This window comes from Spinacia oleracea, chromosome 6 (genome assembly GCF_020520425.1).
Source record: "Spinacia oleracea cultivar Varoflay chromosome 6, BTI_SOV_V1, whole genome shotgun sequence".
Taxonomy (NCBI): domain Eukaryota; kingdom Viridiplantae; phylum Streptophyta; class Magnoliopsida; order Caryophyllales; family Amaranthaceae; genus Spinacia; species Spinacia oleracea.
In genome coordinates this window covers 117,010,362-117,028,906 of record NC_079492.1, presented here as the reverse complement: position 1 = coordinate 117,028,906, position 18,545 = coordinate 117,010,362, and the positions used below count along the sequence as shown (strand labels likewise).

The 18,545-nt window shown below is 38.5% G+C and overlaps 1 protein-coding gene and 2 pseudogenes across 1 annotated transcript; 2 read left to right on the top strand and 1 right to left on the bottom strand.

The window, feature by feature from the left end:
• Positions 1-5,615: 5,615 nt before the first annotated feature.
• LOC130464548 (uncharacterized) lies at positions 5,616-5,715 on the top strand (annotated as a pseudogene).
• A 5,252-nt stretch (positions 5,716-10,967) lies between these two features.
• LOC130463522 (mitochondrial outer membrane protein porin of 36 kDa-like) lies at positions 10,968-12,482 on the top strand (annotated as a pseudogene).
• Positions 12,483-16,755: 4,273 nt separating this feature from the next.
• LOC110796077 (uncharacterized) lies at positions 16,756-18,508 on the bottom strand. The gene is made up of 2 exons (XM_056831079.1): positions 17,925-18,508; positions 16,756-17,401 (listed from the first exon to the last, which is right to left on the bottom strand). The coding sequence occupies exons 1-2, from the start codon at positions 18,016-18,018 to the stop codon at positions 17,100-17,102; spliced, it is 396 nt and encodes a 131-aa protein (XP_056687057.1). The 5' UTR covers positions 18,019-18,508; the 3' UTR covers positions 16,756-17,099.
• Positions 18,509-18,545: the final 37 nt, after the last annotated feature.

The window sequence follows — 18,545 nt, the reverse complement described above, 5'->3', positions numbered from 1 at the left end:
TTTACGGCAGTCAGTTAATTGAATTTTTTCAATGTAATTTTATAGTTTGGTTTTTGTTTATGATAGTTTTTATTATGATGATTATAGTGTTTTGGTTGTAACTTCACCTAATCAAAAATAACCTAAATCCACTAACTAAGTAGCAAGGGAAATCAGAGTCGAATCCACAGGGAAACAGGCGTTCTTTCTACTATTAATCAATTAGACTAGACTATTGGGAACAAGAGTTGGTTTGATGGTTTGCTAAAACTACGGCGATAATTAAACAACTAGGAATCAATATATTAAGGAATCTAGGGCATAGGTTCACCAACAGATAACAATCCAGGACAATAAAGAATCACGATAATCAACAAAGTAATTAATTAGACTAGCATGCTCTCTCGATTCGATACTAATCATAGACTTAGAATTAACGGGCTCTCGCTACGTATTAACTCTAATTCCACCTATTGACACAAGCCTAAACATCAAATTGCATCTCTCGAATCTTAACTTGATATTGCATAACTACCACAATTAAACCTGCGCAAATCTAATTGTATAGTGAAATAAACCAATCAATAGGAATTAATTACAATGCCAACAATCACAATTAATCAATATCCCTTCATATTATTCATGGATCCCCAAATCTTAGAAAATAGACTACTCAAGCATATTAACAATAAACAAAGCAATTAGCATGATTGAAAACATAATTAAAGCTAAATAAAGAATTGAAATAAAGAACAATACCTTAATTGAAGAACAAGAGAAATAGAAAGCTTGAATTTTTATTGAAATTGAAAACTAAGTGTTTGCATAAATTTAGAGAGAAAACAAAGCTAAGAGAAATAAACTAAGGGGCTAATACTAGAAAATAAGATGTCCAACTAAAATAACTAAGCCTAGTATTTATAGTTTGCCCATAAACATAAGGAAAAACCGGAAGAAAACCGCGGAAAAAGGGCCCAGGGTTGTCGTCGCCCGGTCGGGCAGCCTTCCGCCCGTCGGGCGACCAGCTCATAACCCGCCCGTCGGGCGCAGGTCCGCCCGTCGGGCGGAGGGAGAAATTCTGGAAATCATTGGCACGCGCCCGGTCCGGCAGCTCCCGCCCGTCGGGCAGACGTTCGCCCGTCGGGCAGCCATTCGCCCGCCGGGCGCGCGTACAAACTGCACGATCCTCTATCTTTAAAACGCCATATCTCCTTCGTTATTCGTCGGAATTAGGCGAGTGACCACTTGTTGGAAAGCTATTGAAGTCTGGAATCCAACCCAATTAGAATCACTTCATTTGGAGTTGTAGAACGTAAGTTATGATCAAAAGAGTAGACGAGTGTCGATTTTCTAGTTCTTTCACTATCCGCTTTGCTCGAAAACTCTTCCAACTCAATGTGTGTGCTCTCGAAAGTACATAATCTCTTGTATTGATTAAAATGAGTAGAAAATGCACAAAACATGCTAATTCCTATAATGATGAACCTAAAATTACAAACACACTACAAGGAGCACATTAGTACTAAAAATCGCTCCGAAGAGCTCATTTGAGATCAAAAAGTACTAAGGGACGGGGGTAAAAACACTATAAAATATGAACATATCAAACTCCCCCAAGCTAGGTCTTTGCTTGTCCCTAAGCAAAGAAATCATCGATGAATACATAAATCAACTTCACCCCAAACACATCTTAAAACAATGGATACGATTCAAGGTAAAATCCAACAAGCATGCATCAATGTCAACCGATCAAATCTATTCGACCGCTAATCCACCTTAACAATCGTCACGCAAAGCGAACCACAAATGCACAATGGAATTCAAGACTAGTGCTCACACACTCGTCACTCATTTATTTGGCGAATAAAAGATGTACCCGTTCGCTCTCCTCCCAACATATAAGTGAACAATGCCCTCCCAAACTCACAACACTCGTGTGTCTAGAAAAACATACACTCAACCTAGTAGTCGACTCGGAATGTGTCATGTCATAACTTGCATTGATAAACAACTATTTTCACATAAGTACGACTCTATGCACAAAGGTCAGAAGGTCTTCAAAGCTTGTAATGTTAGGCTTAGGTAAGGGTGCGGTAAATTTGGGGAAAATGTGAGCTTAAAGCCTTGGCTTTGGGGAGCATAAATCCTAAATACAACCATGATCAACCAATATAATGACCATAACTCTCCCACTCAACACATGACAAAACAACAAATAACCAACACCATACTTTCTTGTCTTTTTCACAATTATTACCAATCACTTATAAGGATATGAATTTGCAAAACTCGATTGAAACAATGCTTTGAACTTTTTCTGAGAGTAATAGATTTTTCTCTTTCTTTTCTTTTTCAGTCTCTCTTTTTTTTCCTTTTTCTTTTAGAAACCTTCACATTTTTTTGTTCTTTCATTTCTTTCATTTTCAACTCATTTTTCAACAACAAACATGATAAGACGAACTCCTTTTTCAACAATACTACAACTCCCTCACCTCACTACTATTAGCTCCCCCAAGCTAGGCATGGGACTAGTAACCAATGGGGTTTTCGCGGGCTTGTAATGTGGCTAGTCACCGAATAAAGGGCACAAGCAACAACATGGGTAGAAAAGGAGGGAACAAATGTATCTAATTTCATCTGAAGGCTACCTAAATAGAAAAATGCCTTCGTTCTCCACAATGTGCATGTATATGAGTCATAAAACACTACTAATAGTTGCAAATCAATACTCAAAATCAATGACACACCAGGAAGCTATCACACATTCCTAACCAAATCAACTAGCCGAGCACCAAGTCCACAAATAGTTAGTCAGAGTTGACTCATGTTAAGGCATCAAAGCAATCGGATATCAAATCATGGAAAACACATTTACATTGCTCATCATCAAATACCAAGAATCAAAACAACTTTCGATCAAGGGGCACAGGGAAGCATGGTTTTGTATTCATCGGAACGTATTTTTGTATTTTTTTTTCAAAGCAATAAACTACTCTAGAAAGCAATAAACACACAAAAATAAACACACATAAAAATAAACACACCTAAATAAGTAAATGCAAAAATAATAAGAAAACATACCTAAAATGTACAAGTGAGAGAAACACCCCTCCCCCCCAAGCTAAATCAGACAATGTTCTCATTGGCTCAAAAAGGAGATGATTTAAAGGAGAAGTGAAATAATGGGAGTGAATCCCGTGTTTAAATCAGCCTTTTCTCCTCTCGCCCGCCGGGCCAACGCCCGCCCGACGGGCCTGCAGCTCGAAACTCGCCCGACGGGCGCACGTCTGCCCGCCGGGCGGAGGGCGACAAAATGAATTTCTTTTGCACGCGCCCGGTCGGGCGGCCTTCGCCCGTCGGGCCATTTGCGAACTTGCTACTTACGATGTTTTATAACTTTTCGCACTAGGAGCTAACACCTGTACATCATCAAACACCCAAAACAGTGAAAATACCCTCTCCTCACTTCTCTAAAGCAAAGAATAAACTATAAAAACACAAACTAAACTATAGTATCGAAAGCAAAAAGTACACTACGAAAAGCAATAAATGGATAGTGAAGTACTCATCCCCCGATTAGATTGATGCAATGTCCCCATTACACAATCTCAGTTTATGCACAGACAACGAAAGGAAGGGGATGAGAGCCACGACAACTCATCGAATGGGGGCACCAAAGATGGTGCCATCTGGTGTCAAATCAATTGCCTTGGATGAGCTAGGTGGTGCGGGAAGTGACAGATCACGACCCCGATCATGAAGACGGTGCCCACCGTTTACAGAACTTTCGGCCTTTTGGGTCGCATCATTATCAAATCGTGCTTCCTTCCGAACCCATGCAAAAGAGTTGATATTCCGGTCACCTCCACCTGCAAAACAATTTGAAACACGTGCTTTCTCCGAAGGATTGTTAGAGTTAGTATGAGTCAATTCATTATTGAAATAATCATTAGAAATATTGACTCCACAACACGACTCCTCTACCATAGGGCTCTTAGCAACATGGGTTAAATTGAAAGTAACCTTGTCATCCCCCACATTTAAGGTCAACTTGCCATTCTTGACATCTATGATTGCCCCCGCAGTGTGTAGGAAAGGTCGACCTAAAATAATAGGAATCTGCTTGTCCTCTTCCATGTCCAACACAACAAAATCAACAGGGATAAAAAATTTACCTACTCTAACAAGCACATCTTCTAGAACACCTAGGGGGTATTTTACAGATCTATCAGCCATTTGCAGAGTTATGTTGGTAACTTTTAAATCACTCATGTTCAACTTAGTACATACAGACAGGGCATGACACTAACACTGGCACCTAAATCACATAAGGCTTTGTCAATAAAAAGGTTGCCAATATTACACGGGATAGAGAAACTCCCGGGGTCCTTCAACTTGGGTGGAGACTTATTTTGTACTAAGGCACTGCACTCTTCAGTAAATGCAACAGTCTCCACCTCACTAAATTCTCTCTTCCTAGTCAAGATGTCTTTCATGTATTTAGCATATGCAGGTACTTGAGTAATTAATTCAGTGAAAGGGACCGTTACCTGCAGATTCTTTACCACTTCTAAGAACTTACCAAACTGCTTGTCTAGCTTGTTCTTTAGCTGACGATGAGGGAAGGGAAGTTTGATAGGTGGAACTTGTATCTCAACTTTCTTCTTAACCCTTGTGTCAGCTTCCTTCTCTTTGATCACATTCTCACTTTCTCTTGGCACAGCACCACTTACAGATACTTCGACCCCTTCCTCTATAGTCATAGGTGGCCCATCATACTCATATCCACTCCGCAAAGTGACAGCATTTACAGACTCTCTGGTCACAGGCTGTGAAGGGAGTTGACCCTTGGGTCTCTGTGCGAGAGTAGTAGCCATTTGTGCCAACTGTTTATCCATGATCTTGTTATGAGCAGTGAGGGCATCGATTTTGGCATCCTTTTCGCTCAGAGACTTCTGCAATTCTAACATCATATTCCGCATCTCAACAAGCATGGGATCAGGTTGTGTAGGTTGAGGTTGTGGAGGAAAACCAGGCGGTCCACTAGGCTGCGGGTTGTAGTTACTCCGCGGTTGGTATGACTGTTGTGGTGGTGGTTGGTAATGTTGTTGTGGTGGTGGAGGGTGTTGAATCTGATGGGGGTTCTGGACATTACTACTCCTATATGATAGTAGGGGGTTGTTTTTATACCCCTCATTGTAAGAGTTGGAGTACGGATTGTTCTGCTTGTAGGACTGGAATGCATTGCATTGTTCGATAGAGCTCCGGCATTCTTGTGCATAATGGCCTTGCATCCCACAACTATTACAGACATTGGCAGATTGGGCACTCATTGCAGCGACACTAGCATGTTGGGTGGATTGGGAGGATGCGATCTGTATATTATCTAGCTTGTGATGTAGGGCAGTTAGCTGAGCAGTAAACTGTTCAATAGAATTCATCTCATGCTTAACACCCCGGTCGGCAAAACCTCTAGGATTCCCGTATTAGGCACTATGGATGGCCATCTCCTCAATCACCTCCAAAGCTCTAGGCACCTCAATTGCATAAATCTCCCACTGGCAGCTGAATCCAAAAGACACCTAGACTCATTACCCATACCATTATAGAACTGCTGAACAAGGAACCAGTCATCCAAACCATGGTGCGGGCACTCTCTTTGCAAGTCCTTGAATCTCTCCCAAACTTCGAACAAACTCTCATCTGCTTGTTGAGAGATACCTAGTATCTGACCCCTCAGACGAGCTGTCTTCTCAGGTGGGAAATATTTAACATAGAACGCAAGGGCCAAGGAATTCCAATCGGTGATATTCATAGCTGCGCGGTTGAGACTGTTAATCCATAGCTTTGCCTTCCCACTCAATGAAAATGGAAAGAGTATCTCCATAGTCTGCTCCGGTGTTAAATTCTTCTGCTTAATGGTGGCACAATACTGAATGAAAGACTGAATATGGAGATTATTATCTTCACCCTTTTCCCCACCGAATTGGTGTCTCTCGATCATGTTTATCGGCTGGGGTTCGACCTTGAAATTCTCGACCGCAATAGAAGGCATGATTGCCTTGGGAAGCATAGACAGACTTGGTTTAGAATAGTCTGTAAGCCTTGGCACAAGTGAGGGTGGTGGTGGTGGTGCTTGGTCACCCATCTCTGAATCTGTAAGGAATAGATTGCTAATCAGATAGTCGGATTCAGAGTCCGAATAGTCTCTCAACTGTCCAACGAATCTACGTCGTCTACGGAAGGTCCGTTCAGGTTCAGGATCGAACGAAGTCAGATCGCTGGTATGGACAGTCCTGGGCATAAACAAGCAAAAACTAGAAAACAGTCGTGAGATCCGATCTCAAGGAACGAGAGTCCCTTGAGAAGTAAAGTAACAAACAATAATCTAGAAAAACAATTAATAACAGAAAATAAAACCGTTTCCCCGGCAACGGCGCCAAAATTTGACAGGCTAAAGTCGTATCACCTAATCAAAAATAACCTAAATTCACTAACTAAGTAGCAAGGGAAGTCAGGGTCGAATCCACAGGGAAACAGGCGTTCTTTCTACTATTAATCAATTAGACTAGACTATTGGGAACAAGAGTTGGTTTGATGGTTTGCTAAAACTACGGCGATAATTAAACAACTAGGAATCAATATACTAAGGAATCTAGGGCATAGGTTCACCTACAGATAATAATCCAGGACAATAAAGAATCACGATAATCAACAAAGTAATTAATTAGACTAGCATGCTCTCTCGATTCGATCCTAATCATAGACTTAGAATTAACGGGCTCTCGCTACGTATTAACTCTAATTCCACCTATTGACACAAGCCTAAACATCAAATTGCATCTCTCGAATCTTAACTTGATATTGCATAACTACCACAATTAAACCTGCGCAAATCTAATTGTATAGTGAAATAAACCAATCAATAGGAATTAATTACAATGCCAACAATCACAATTAATCAATATCCCTTCATATTATTCATGGATCCCCAAATCTTAGAAAATAGACTACTCAAGCATATTAACAATAAACAAAGCAATTAGCATGATTGAAAACATAATTAAAGCTAAATAAAGAATTGAAATAAAGAACAATACCTTAATTGAAGAACAAGAGAAATAGAAAGCTTGAATTTTTATTGAAATTGAAAACTAAGTGTTTGCATAAATTTAGAGAGAAAACAAAGCTAAGAGAAATAAACTAAGGGGCTAATACTAGAAAATAAGATGTCCAACTAAAATAACTAAGCCTAGTATTTATAGTTTGCCCATAAACATAAGGAAAAACCGGAAGAAAACCGCGGAAAAAGGGCCCTGGGTTGTCGTCGCCCGGTCGGGCAGCCTTCCGCCCGTCGGGCGACCAGCTCGTAACCCGCCCGTCGGGCGCAGGTCTGCCCGCCGGGAGGGGGGAGAAATTCTGGAAATCATCGGCACGCGCCCGGTCGGGCAGCTCCCGCCCGTCGGGCAGACGTTCGCCCGTCGGGCAGCCATTCGCCCGTCGGGCGCGCGTACAAACTGCACGATCCTCTATCTTTAAAACGCCATATCTCCTTCGTTATTCGTCGGAATTAGGCGAGTGACCACTCGTTGGAAAGCTATTGAAGTCTAGAATCCAAACCAATTGGAATCACTTCATTTGGAGTTGTAGAACGTAAGTTATGATCAAAAGAGTAGACGAGTGTCGGTTTTCTAGTTCTTTCACTATCCGCTTTGCTCGAAAACTCTTCCAACTCAATGTGTGTGCTCTCGAAAGTACATAATCTCTTGTATTGATTAAAATGAGTAAAAAATGCACAAAAACATGCTAATTCCTATAATGATGAACCTGAAACTACAAACACACTACAAGGAGCACATTAGTACTAAAAATCGCTCCGAATAGCTCATTTGAGATCAAAAAGTACTAAGGAACGGGGGTAAAAACACTATAAAATATGAACGTATCAGTGGGTAGGTAAAATGTAATGATCTGCACTAATGAAATGTAATGAAGACTTTAAATTCAATAAAATCTAACCTCATGGTCTTTTTTCTAATCTTCTAGCCATTGCAAGATCCTGCAATGCTTGGCTTGATATTGTGTGTCCTTGACTTGGTTGAGTCTGTGACAATGGGAAGTCATGTGCAGGGAAGGAGTAGATGGTTTGCTCACCCCCATGATCAGAATAGAAAGCTGCCGGAGGTCTTTGCCTCTGTGGTGTGGGGAAATGTTGTGATATAGGCTGCATTAATTAAAACAAATTAGGAACAAGTTGGCTTCAGTACAGTAAAGTAACATGTAAGAAAGAATTTGAGTCTATTCAATGACTTACAGTAGCTATTCTTTGATACCCATTTGGGTAGGTATAAATACCCACACCCCTATTGTGCATTGGTATAGCTAAACTGGTTCTTGGGTGTTGTTGTTGTGGTGTGGTCTGCTCTGCAGTAGCATGATTGTTGCTGTGTTGTTGTTGCTTAGGGGAATTCTTGCAACCTCTTTTGTTGTGGCCTATCACACCACATAAGCTGCATTTCATAGAACAGCCTGTTCTCTTCAGCTTACCAGATACAGTTACCTCTCCAACACCATATCTCCTCTTTGTTTTAGGTCTTCCATTGACCTTTTTCACCTTTGGAGCCACAACAATGCTATCAGAAGTAGGCCACTCTTGAGGACCATTTAAAGGCTCTATCAAAAATTCATATGCCTTCATGTAGGTCTGTTTGCAGAAATATGCATTGACATATTGTTCTGGGTGGTCTACTTTATTCCATATAGCAACAATTGCATGTTTGCATGGAATCCCACTCACCTGCCATGCATTGCAACTGCAAGTATGTTGGTTCAGATCCACCACATACTTAACCTGTGTTGCACCTTCTCTTACTCCATAGCAAAACCCACCATCCCAGTATGCATTCCAACCCTAGCCCAAATTTTGTGTTTCTCTAACTGAATTTGGATCCTAGGACACAACATTATCTCCTTTTTCCCAATGAAATCTCTTTTTTTATGCAGTCTTTCCATCAAACCCTCTCTAATATCTTCCAACATGGTAATAATAGGCTTGTGCCTTGCACTCAAGATGTATGCATTAAACACCTCACTCATGTTGTTGTCTACACTGTCACAACAAGATAATGAAGTGTAGAATTCCCTACACCATTTCTTGTAGTTCCTTTTCAGTAGGTCTTCAGCAGCTTCATGTGAAATAGCCCTCATTACTTCAATGTTTTCATTGAAGTGATTTACTGTGTTGCTTTTTGCAATAGTCCAGAATTGTTTTCTGTACTCTAAACCACCTCCAAACACTCCCCTAAAGTTATAGTACACATGCCTTGCACACACCCTACTTTCAGCTTGTGGAAACACATTTGACACAGCAGCAAGTAAACCTTTTTGTTGGTCAGACATGAATGTGTACCCTGCTCCTTCACTAGTGCCTAAATCAGTAGCTAGAAGTTCTAGAAACCAACTCCATGTGTCAGTGCTCTCAACCTCACAAACAGCCCAAGCCAAAGGGAACATTTGATTGTTTCCATCCCTCCCTACTGCTACTAACAATTGACCCCCAAATGGTCCCTTTAAGAAACATCCATCAAGTGATATGAAAGGTCTGCATCCTGCCAAGAACCCTTTCCTAAGTGCCTCATAACACAAATACAGTCTGTCAAACACATTTGCATCCAACTTCAACTTCACTGTGTTCCCTGGATTGCTTCTTAGTATCTCAGCTGCATACCTTGGGAGTAATGCATACTACTCTTTGTATTCACCAACAATGAGTGCTTGACCCCTTCTCCTAGCCCTGGCAGCCTTGTCTTTGCTCACCCTTATACCCTTTTCTAACCAAATGGTTTCATGAATATCTTGCACTCTCATGTAAGGGTTAACCTTAAATAGATTCTGTAGTGTTCTGCAATCCAATGTGAAGTCATCTTCTTAGTGATAGGTGTCCTTCCACAAGTGTGCTCACTGACAAATGTTTTCACTGTAAATGACCTTCTTCCTCTCTCCCATGAAGCCCAAATTCTCCATTTACAACTTTTATCTTTGTGCTCACACTCTGCACAAACCCTACACTAGTAGAAAAAACCCCTGTTGTAGCCCCCTTGTTGCAGCGTACATGTATAAATACGCTTCAACAACCAGTCGGTCAACGCGGGTCAAACCCTTTAAAGGGTTATCGCAGCGTACATTTTAGTTGTTCGCAGCAAATGTGTTTGTTGCAGCGTACAAAATAAAAGCCCGCAGCAACAACCCGACTTTATTGCAGCGTACATGTTATTGCCCGCTGCAACAAGTCCGCGTTTCAAATTTTTTTACTTTCCTAGGTTGCAACAAACCGCGCTCAAACGATCGGGCTCAAACGTACGTTGTTCCTTCTCTTCTAGCTCCAAGCTTTTTCCCTTAAACAAATATCCAAGAAGCCGTCGAACTCAGCCCTGCGTCGCCGTCGAACTCAGCCCTGCGTCGCCGTCGAACCCAAGCGTTGCTCAGCCCTGCGTCGCTGTCTTCGCCGGTGTGTGGTGTTCTCGCCTCATCTCCCCCATCCCGTTCAATTCTCGCGCGGCCTGTCACTGAAAGATATATTCTTGGTCGGCCGGGGGTTCAGCATCTCCCCGTCGCGTCGTGGTTCCGGTGGTTGCTCGGCGTCGTGGTTCCGGTGGTTTCGGTATGGTGTGTTCAATTTCTATTTTCGTTTTTTATTTTCGTTTTCAGATTCGGGTTCAATTTTAGTTTTTGATTTTCGTTTTCAGATTAGGGTTCAATTTTAGGTTTATGATTGACAAAATCACATAGTTTTGAGTTCGATGATTTATGGGTTTCTTAGGGTTTGTTCAAATGATGTTTATGGGTTTTTAATCATTCATTACTTCATACAAAATCTTGATTTGTGCGAAATGTTGGATATTTAGGGTTTAGTTTAAGAATAGTATTGGAATTTTGGATGTTTTTGTTGTTTACGCTTGTGAAATGATGGAGAAGTTTTGAGTGGTCAAATGAGGGCTCTACAAGATTATAAGAAGGTGATTGTGTTTGAGTATAGTTTGTGTGAGTTGTTGACTTCTTTGTATGTTGCTATGGAGATTAAACTCGTTTTGCTGTCCTGCGCTTGTTATAAAAGGGAAGGTTTTGTGTTCCTGGGTTGTGATTCTCATTTATGGGGTTTGTGGAATGTCTTGTGAACTGGACAACTCCTCTTTCATTTGCCAGCATCAGCGTTACGAATTAGAATCTGTGTGCTTCATGTATTCCGTGGGTTTAGTCGAGATAACAATGTAATTTGATTAGGAACTGCATTGTGTCCTGAAGATTTAGGGTTGTGAGTCACGATTAAAGAAATTAAGTTAAGATGTATGTTTGCATTAAAGGTTGTTGTTGACTTCTTAATTTATATGTAGAGAATAAGTCAATCAGACATGTATGGCATGATTAATTTTCTAAAGTTAATGTAAACTTGTTTTCTTGCAGGCTATCACTTCTACTAGGACAAAGAAGGGCGAGTTGTTTTTGGCTGATGTCAGCACTAAGTTGACAAACAAGAATATTACCACCGATGTGAAAGTTGATACCAACTCCAATGTGAGTTTGTTTATTTGTATTACTACGAATTGATTCTATGATACATTACGGTTTCATTGGTTTATAGGTTTTTATAATTGGTAATTGTGTAAAATTTGGTGACAGATAGCATTGCTTTCTATGAACATCTTGTTTTACATAATTGGAATCTATTGTAATCTGATTCCAACTTCTTTGCTGTTTCCGTCTTCCGCTCCTAGCTTTTCACCACCATTACGTTGATGAACCTGCCCCTGGCTTGAAGGCTATTTTTAGTTTCCGTGTTCCTGATCAGAGATCTGGCAAGGTACCATACAATTATCTTTCTAGTATTTTCTTACCTAAAGAGGCATGGTTCAAGATACTACGGGATAATGGTTCTAATTTGTGGAGTATAAATTATGTTAACAGGTTGAGCTTCAGTATTTGCATGAGTATGCTGGCATCAGCACAAGCCTTGGTTTGACAGCAAACCCCATTGTCAACTTTTCTGGTGTTTTTGGAAACAGTACTCTTGCTTTGGGTACTGACCTCTCATTTGACACTGCTTCTGGAAACTTCACCAAATGCAATGCTGGACTGAGCTTTACTAATGATGATCTCATTGCATCTGTGAATGTGTAAGTAGTTTTTGTTATACTAATCAGCAGATTATCACTTTGGTATATCCATGTGCAACATTTAATTGCTGTTCAGAAATTAAAGAAAGAGAATCACTCCTATTCTCATTTAACAATTTTCATATTGGTAATTCATATTATCTCTATATGCGTGTATCCTAGAAATAAATTTGGATTCTGCTTGTCGAAAACTACTTAATAATGTTCTAATCTTTCACCTTTGGCTGTTGTTGAGTGTATCATTTGAAAGCTGGATACTGGATATACATTTCTGATACACTTGTGATTTTGTTTACTTTTGGGTACTGCAGGAACGACAAACTGGACATCTTTATACTCATTTCAATCTATTTATTCACATTTAAGGCTTATTGGGTCGTTATAGGTCATATTAAGGCTAAAATGAAGCATTTTCCCTCCCAACTTTGAACTAAAGAACCTAAGGACTCATTTTATACTTATTACATGTTTAGTATGAATAGTTTTAACTTTCTAACACTCATTCCAATCTACTTATGCAAATTTAAGGCTTGTTTGGTCGTTATAGGTCATATTAGGCTAAAATGAGGCTTTTTTGCTCCCAAATATGAAATAAAGAACCTTAGGACTCATTTTAAACATATTAAATGTTTTATATGATTAGTTTTAACTTTACAAGACTTAATCCAATCTATTTATGCACATTCATGACTTCTTTGGCCGTTATAGGTCATATTTAGGCTAAAATGACATTTTCGCTCCCAACTTTGATCTAACGAACTTAAAAACTAATTTCAAACTTATTACATGATTCATATGATTATTTTTAACTTTCTAGGACTCATTCCAATCCATTTATGCACATTTAAGGCTCATTGTGTCGTTATAGGTCATATTTAGGCTAAAATGACATTTTCGCTCCCAACTTTGAACTTAAAAACCTAATGACTCATTTTAAACTTATTATATGATAAATATGCTTAGTTTTAAGTTTCTAAGACTTATTCTAATCTATTTATGCACATTTAATGCTTGTTTTATCGTTATAGGTCATATTTAGGATAAAATAAGGCATTTTCGATCCCAACTTTAAAATAAAGAACCTAATGACTCATTTTAAACTTATTATATGATAAATATGCTTAGTTTAAGTTTCTAAGACTTATTCTAATCTGTTTATGCACATTTAATGCTTGTTTGATAGTTATAGGTCATATTTAGGCTAAAATGAGGCATTTTCGCTCCTAACTTTAAAATAAAGAACCTAAGCACGCATTTTAAACTTAATACATGTTTAATATGCATAATTTTAACTTTATAAGACTCGTTCCAATCCATTTATGCATATTTAAGGCTCATTGTGTCGTTTTAGGTCATATTTAGGCTAAAATGACATTTTCGCTCCCAACTTTGAACTTAAGAACCTAAGGACTCATTTTTAAATTATTATATGATAAATATGCTTAGTTTTAAGTTTCTAAGACTTATTCTAATCTACTTATACCCATTTAATGCTTGTTTGATAGTTATAGGTCATATTTAGGCTAAAATGAGGCATTTTCGCTCCTAACTTTAAAATAAAGAACCTAAGCACTCATTTTAAACTTAATACATGTTTAATATGCATAATTTTAACTTTATAAGACTCGTTCCAATCTATTTATGCACCTTTAAGGCTCATTAGGTCGTTGTAGGTCATATTTAGGCTAAAATGACATTTTCGCTCCCAACTATGAACTAAAGAACCTAAGGACTCATTTTAAACCTACTAAATGTTTTATATTCTAGTTTTAACTTTCTAGGACTTATTCCAATCCATTTATGCACATTTAAGGCTCATTGTGTCGTTATAGGTCATATTTAGGCTAAAATGACATTTTCGCTCCCAACTTTGAACTTAAGAACCTAATGACTCATTTTAAACTTATTATATGATAAATATGCTTAGTTTAAGTTTCTAAGACTTATTCTAATCTGTTTATGCACATTTAATGCTTGTTTGATAGTTATAGGTCATATTTAGGCTAAAATGAGGCATTTTCGCTCCTAACTTTAAAATAAAGAACCTAAGCACGCATTTTAAACTTAATACATGTTTAATATGCATAATTTTAACTTTATAAGACTCGTTCCAATCCATTTATGCATATTTAAGGCTCATTGTGTCGTTTTAGGTCATATTTAGGCTAAAATGACATTTTCGCTCCCAACTTTGAACTTAAGAACCTAAGGACTCATTTTTAAATTATTATATGATTAATAAGCTTAGTTTTGAGTTTCTAGGACTTATTCTAATCTACTTATACCCATTTAATGCTTGTTTGATCGTTATAGGTCATATCTAGGCTAAAATAAGGCATTTTCGCTCCCAACTTTAAAATAAAGAACCTAAGGACTCATTTAAAACTTATTACATGTTTAATATGCATAATTTTAATGATCTAAGACTCGTTCCAATCTATTTATGCACCTATAGGCTCATTGGGTCGTTATAGGTCATATTTAGGCTAAAATGACATTTTCGCTCCCAACTTTGAACTAAAGAACCTAAGGACTCATTTTAGACTATTAGGACATTGTCATTAGTTTCTTGAATGTTAAAATGTGATATTTAATTTGTATTTAATCTAATGTTTAATTTAAATTTCTGTTTTTGTAAAGGTCTACACTTCGAGGATTGCGCCTTATGCGAGGAATTTGATGTGGTTCGTGAGCAATGGGCTAAGTTTTTTACCAACAAGTATTTATTATTGGCTTTAGCGCGCTTGATCGAGTTGGTTTAGTTGTTATAGAATAAATTTTATATTAAAATGTATGTTTATGTTGAAATTGGAACATATATTTAAATGTAATATGTGCACTTTGGTTTTGGGATATATAGTATACAAAACTCCAGTTGTTGTTTTTATATTTGTTATACAGGTTGCGTTATTCTATTATTGTTTTGACAGGTTTCTATATTTGGTGCAAGGCACTCTAGGTATCCCTAAACAAAATTAGAATTTTCCCGTCAAAAGTGCTTTTTTGCAGCGTACATATATGTTGTACGCTGCAACAAGGGAAAAAAATTTCGCAAAAATTCAGACTTGTTGCAGCGTACAAATAAATGTACGCTGCAAAAAATTGAGTAATTCAGACTTGTTGCAGCGTACAAATAAATGTACGCTGCAAAAAGTTGAGTCTTTTGCAGCGTACATATATATGTACGCTGCAACAAGTCCAAAATTTTGCCAATTTTTTGGCACTTGTTGCAGCGTACATCTAAAAGCCCGCTGCAACAAATCACTTTTTGCAGCGAACATTGTACGCTGCAACAAGTTCAGACTTGTTGCAGGCCCCCCAGTTGCAGCATACGATGTACGCTGCAACAGGGGTCTAAAAGCCCGCTGCAATAAGGGTTTTTTCTACTAGTGCTAGTGGAATCATTTTTAGAAAATAGAATGTTTCTTCCTTTATCAATTGAATAATCTATGATTGCTTTCCTAAATGTCTTTGGATTCTCAAACTGTTGCCCAACATAAAAAGTGGCTTCCCTCTCTTCAGTTTCAGTGTTGTTTTGCTTCTGTTTCCCTCTCCCCCTCTTATGGTGTTGTGGTGCAACTAAGTAACCAACATCATCCTCATCTTCTGACTCACTAGGGCTGTCTAAATCACTGTATCCATCAAAGTCATCCCCCAAATTCAGACCACCTTCTACTTTACTTTCTGCTAGTTTTTTCAGCATTACTAACTCCTCAAAATAAGCCTTTTCCCTTCTCATATCATCAGATATCTTACACCTAGCAGTGGCTAACTCATCATCATCCTCATCTGTACCCTCTGAATCATAATCAATTTCAGGTTGAGGCACATTTTGAGGTTGAATTTGAGGTTCATGTTGAGGTTCAGGTTGAAGTTCAGTTTGTTTGGGTGGGATTACTGTAAAAGGTGGTTCCACATAATCAGAATTTAAGTCAACCACATCAGTATTCAACAACTCAAGGAAGCTACCTCTCCCTCCTCCCCCTCCTCCACTCCTGTTTAGGTTAAAGTTGTAGGTGGGTTTGATTTTATGTTCAATGTATATATGAATGCTTTTGTATTCAAAGAGTAAAGCTAAGAAAGGGTCACAAGTACTACTATCAAAACCTAAAAACCTAACCCCATTCTTGAATTCTTTTCTAGTGTCCCAGAAATGTACTTTCTCTATATATTTTTTTGGTGTACCATCCGGTTCACCCTTAGGGTTAATCCGGATTCGGGGCGAGTTCTGAGTGGATAGGTTCCATTCCCCTCCCAATTGTTGTTGCGGGGGATCGAACACGGGTCCTCCCTACCAAGTTCAGCCTCAATCACCACTGAACCAACAGTCAATTGGTACTTTCTCTATATCATTATAACCTAAACTATCCACTAATTCCTTAACATATTTGCCATCTGCATTCTCATTGATGTAATAAAAGACATCCACCCTCCCCCCACTATAAACCATATCACCTTGCACAACTCATTCACCACCATGATGCACATATATGCAAGGGTTCAAAGTCAAATCATCAACATCTGACCAAAGTTAAACAATATCAATTAAAAAAACAAAACTTTAAGAAATCAAACCAAATGAAAGCTTGAATAACAACACAAGAGATAACAAAAGGAAAAAGTTCATTCATTCATTCAAGATAATTCCAGTTTCCATTTATAAAAGGGTAGGCTTCAACCCTTACATTTCAAACCTCAATCCACTATTGAGGGAGAAGCCTACGGTTAGATATAAACTACTGTCATAGCAGTGCCAAATACCAAAAAACCAACACTTGTCACATTCACAAAAACCTAATTGCAATGACAGTAGTAATGTAATTGTCCTCGAAAATTAAAAATAAAAAAAACTATAAACAAGCTGGACCATCATAAGCTTGACAAAAGAGGGACCACCACCAGCGCCACCACCACCCACCCCTGCATGGCCTCCACCACCAGCTACTCCTCCTACTTGAAAAGGAGGGGGAAGCCGTCAAAGTAGACGGTCATGTCCTTGTCCATCCAGGCGTGGAAGTCACGACCATCATTGTCAATGATGTCCATGATCACCCACTCCCGCAGCCACGCGCGGTAGCATCCTTGAGGGTAGTGGTATGGGAGGCGGTACCGCAACTTGGCCCACCTACGCCACTGCTTGCATACCATCTGCACAGCATCCTGCCCCTCCCAATCCAGCTTGGTGAAGATCTGGGTGATGAGGATGTCTTGATGATGACAAAGGGGGTGTGCCTCCCTTAAAACAATGTCTCCTAAAGTCAAAGTAACGGCCAAAGTCAATAAAACAGTAAGTAACCCCTAATTATTAAACGGAATCTAGATTAAAATACTTCCAAATTAAGAAACAATAGTTTAAATAAACACCATTTTCAAGAACATGCAAGCATCAATTCGAATTAATCAAACTCTGTTTTTTATTTAAGTGAATCAAAAACAGTAAGTGAAACCCTAATTACTACAAAATCTAGTTTAAATTAATTCCAAATTAGGCAACAATTGTATAATTTAACATATTAAACACCATTTTCAAGAACATGCAAGCATCAATTCGAATTAAAAATTGGAAAGTAAAAACGGACGAAACCCTAATTCCAACTTCAATTGATAAATTATGCGAAATCAGCCCACGATTGTTTAAATTAACATATAAAACACCACAATCAAGATAATGCATGCACCAATTTTGGGAAAAAGCTACTTAACAAAAAAGCCCTAATTTATCATGGCTCAACTGCAAACATTTATTGAAATAACCGACAAATTGAATGAAAATACCTTCGTCCCATCTGGAAATTCTTGTTCTCTTCCTGGGGGAGGGAACTTCCCACTTGGAATCACCAGAACGTTTGTTGGATACGCAAGAACCCATTTTTGCAGAATCACCAGAGCAATAACTTCAAATTCTCTCAAGTGTTTAAGTGGGTAAATGGGAAAAAGACAACTGAGAGTGAAAATGGGGGGACCATATAAATAGGAAGTGAAAAGGGGAAAATAGGGTTGGGAACAGTAAAAAAAAATACCGCCAAAACATTATTAGGAAGGAACCAGAAAAAACGAGGGAAGTTGGAAGGGTTTCCACATGTACACATTGAAAAAGTATGTTGAAAAGGCTAAGTAATTGAAAAAGGCTTCTTTTCATCAAAATCATCTGTTTTCAATCATTAATCTACGTGTATATTAATTCTCCTAACTGCTCCTTTTGGCAAAGTTTAAGGACCTCCAGACCTATTTACTCGATAGTCATTGGTTGTGGGACCCAATAACAGAAAGTGAACAGACTTAGATTTAGATGGTGATTTCCTTAACTTTCAAAGTTTAAGATGTTATTTAAGAAAAACATACAAGTTAAAAACTGCAACTTTAAAAAGAAATTTTATCCAAAAATCCTTTTATTTA

Excerpts from the sequence above, each read along its gene's own strand:
- LOC110796077 (XM_056831079.1), bottom strand. The coding sequence starts at position 18,018 with ATGGGTTCTTGCGTATCCAACAAACGTTCTGGTGATTCCAAGTGGGAA. Across the intron at positions 17,402-17,924 it reads AATTTCCAGATGGGACGAAG|GAGACATTGTTTTAAGGGAG; the intron begins GTATTTTCATTC and ends CTTTGACTTTAG.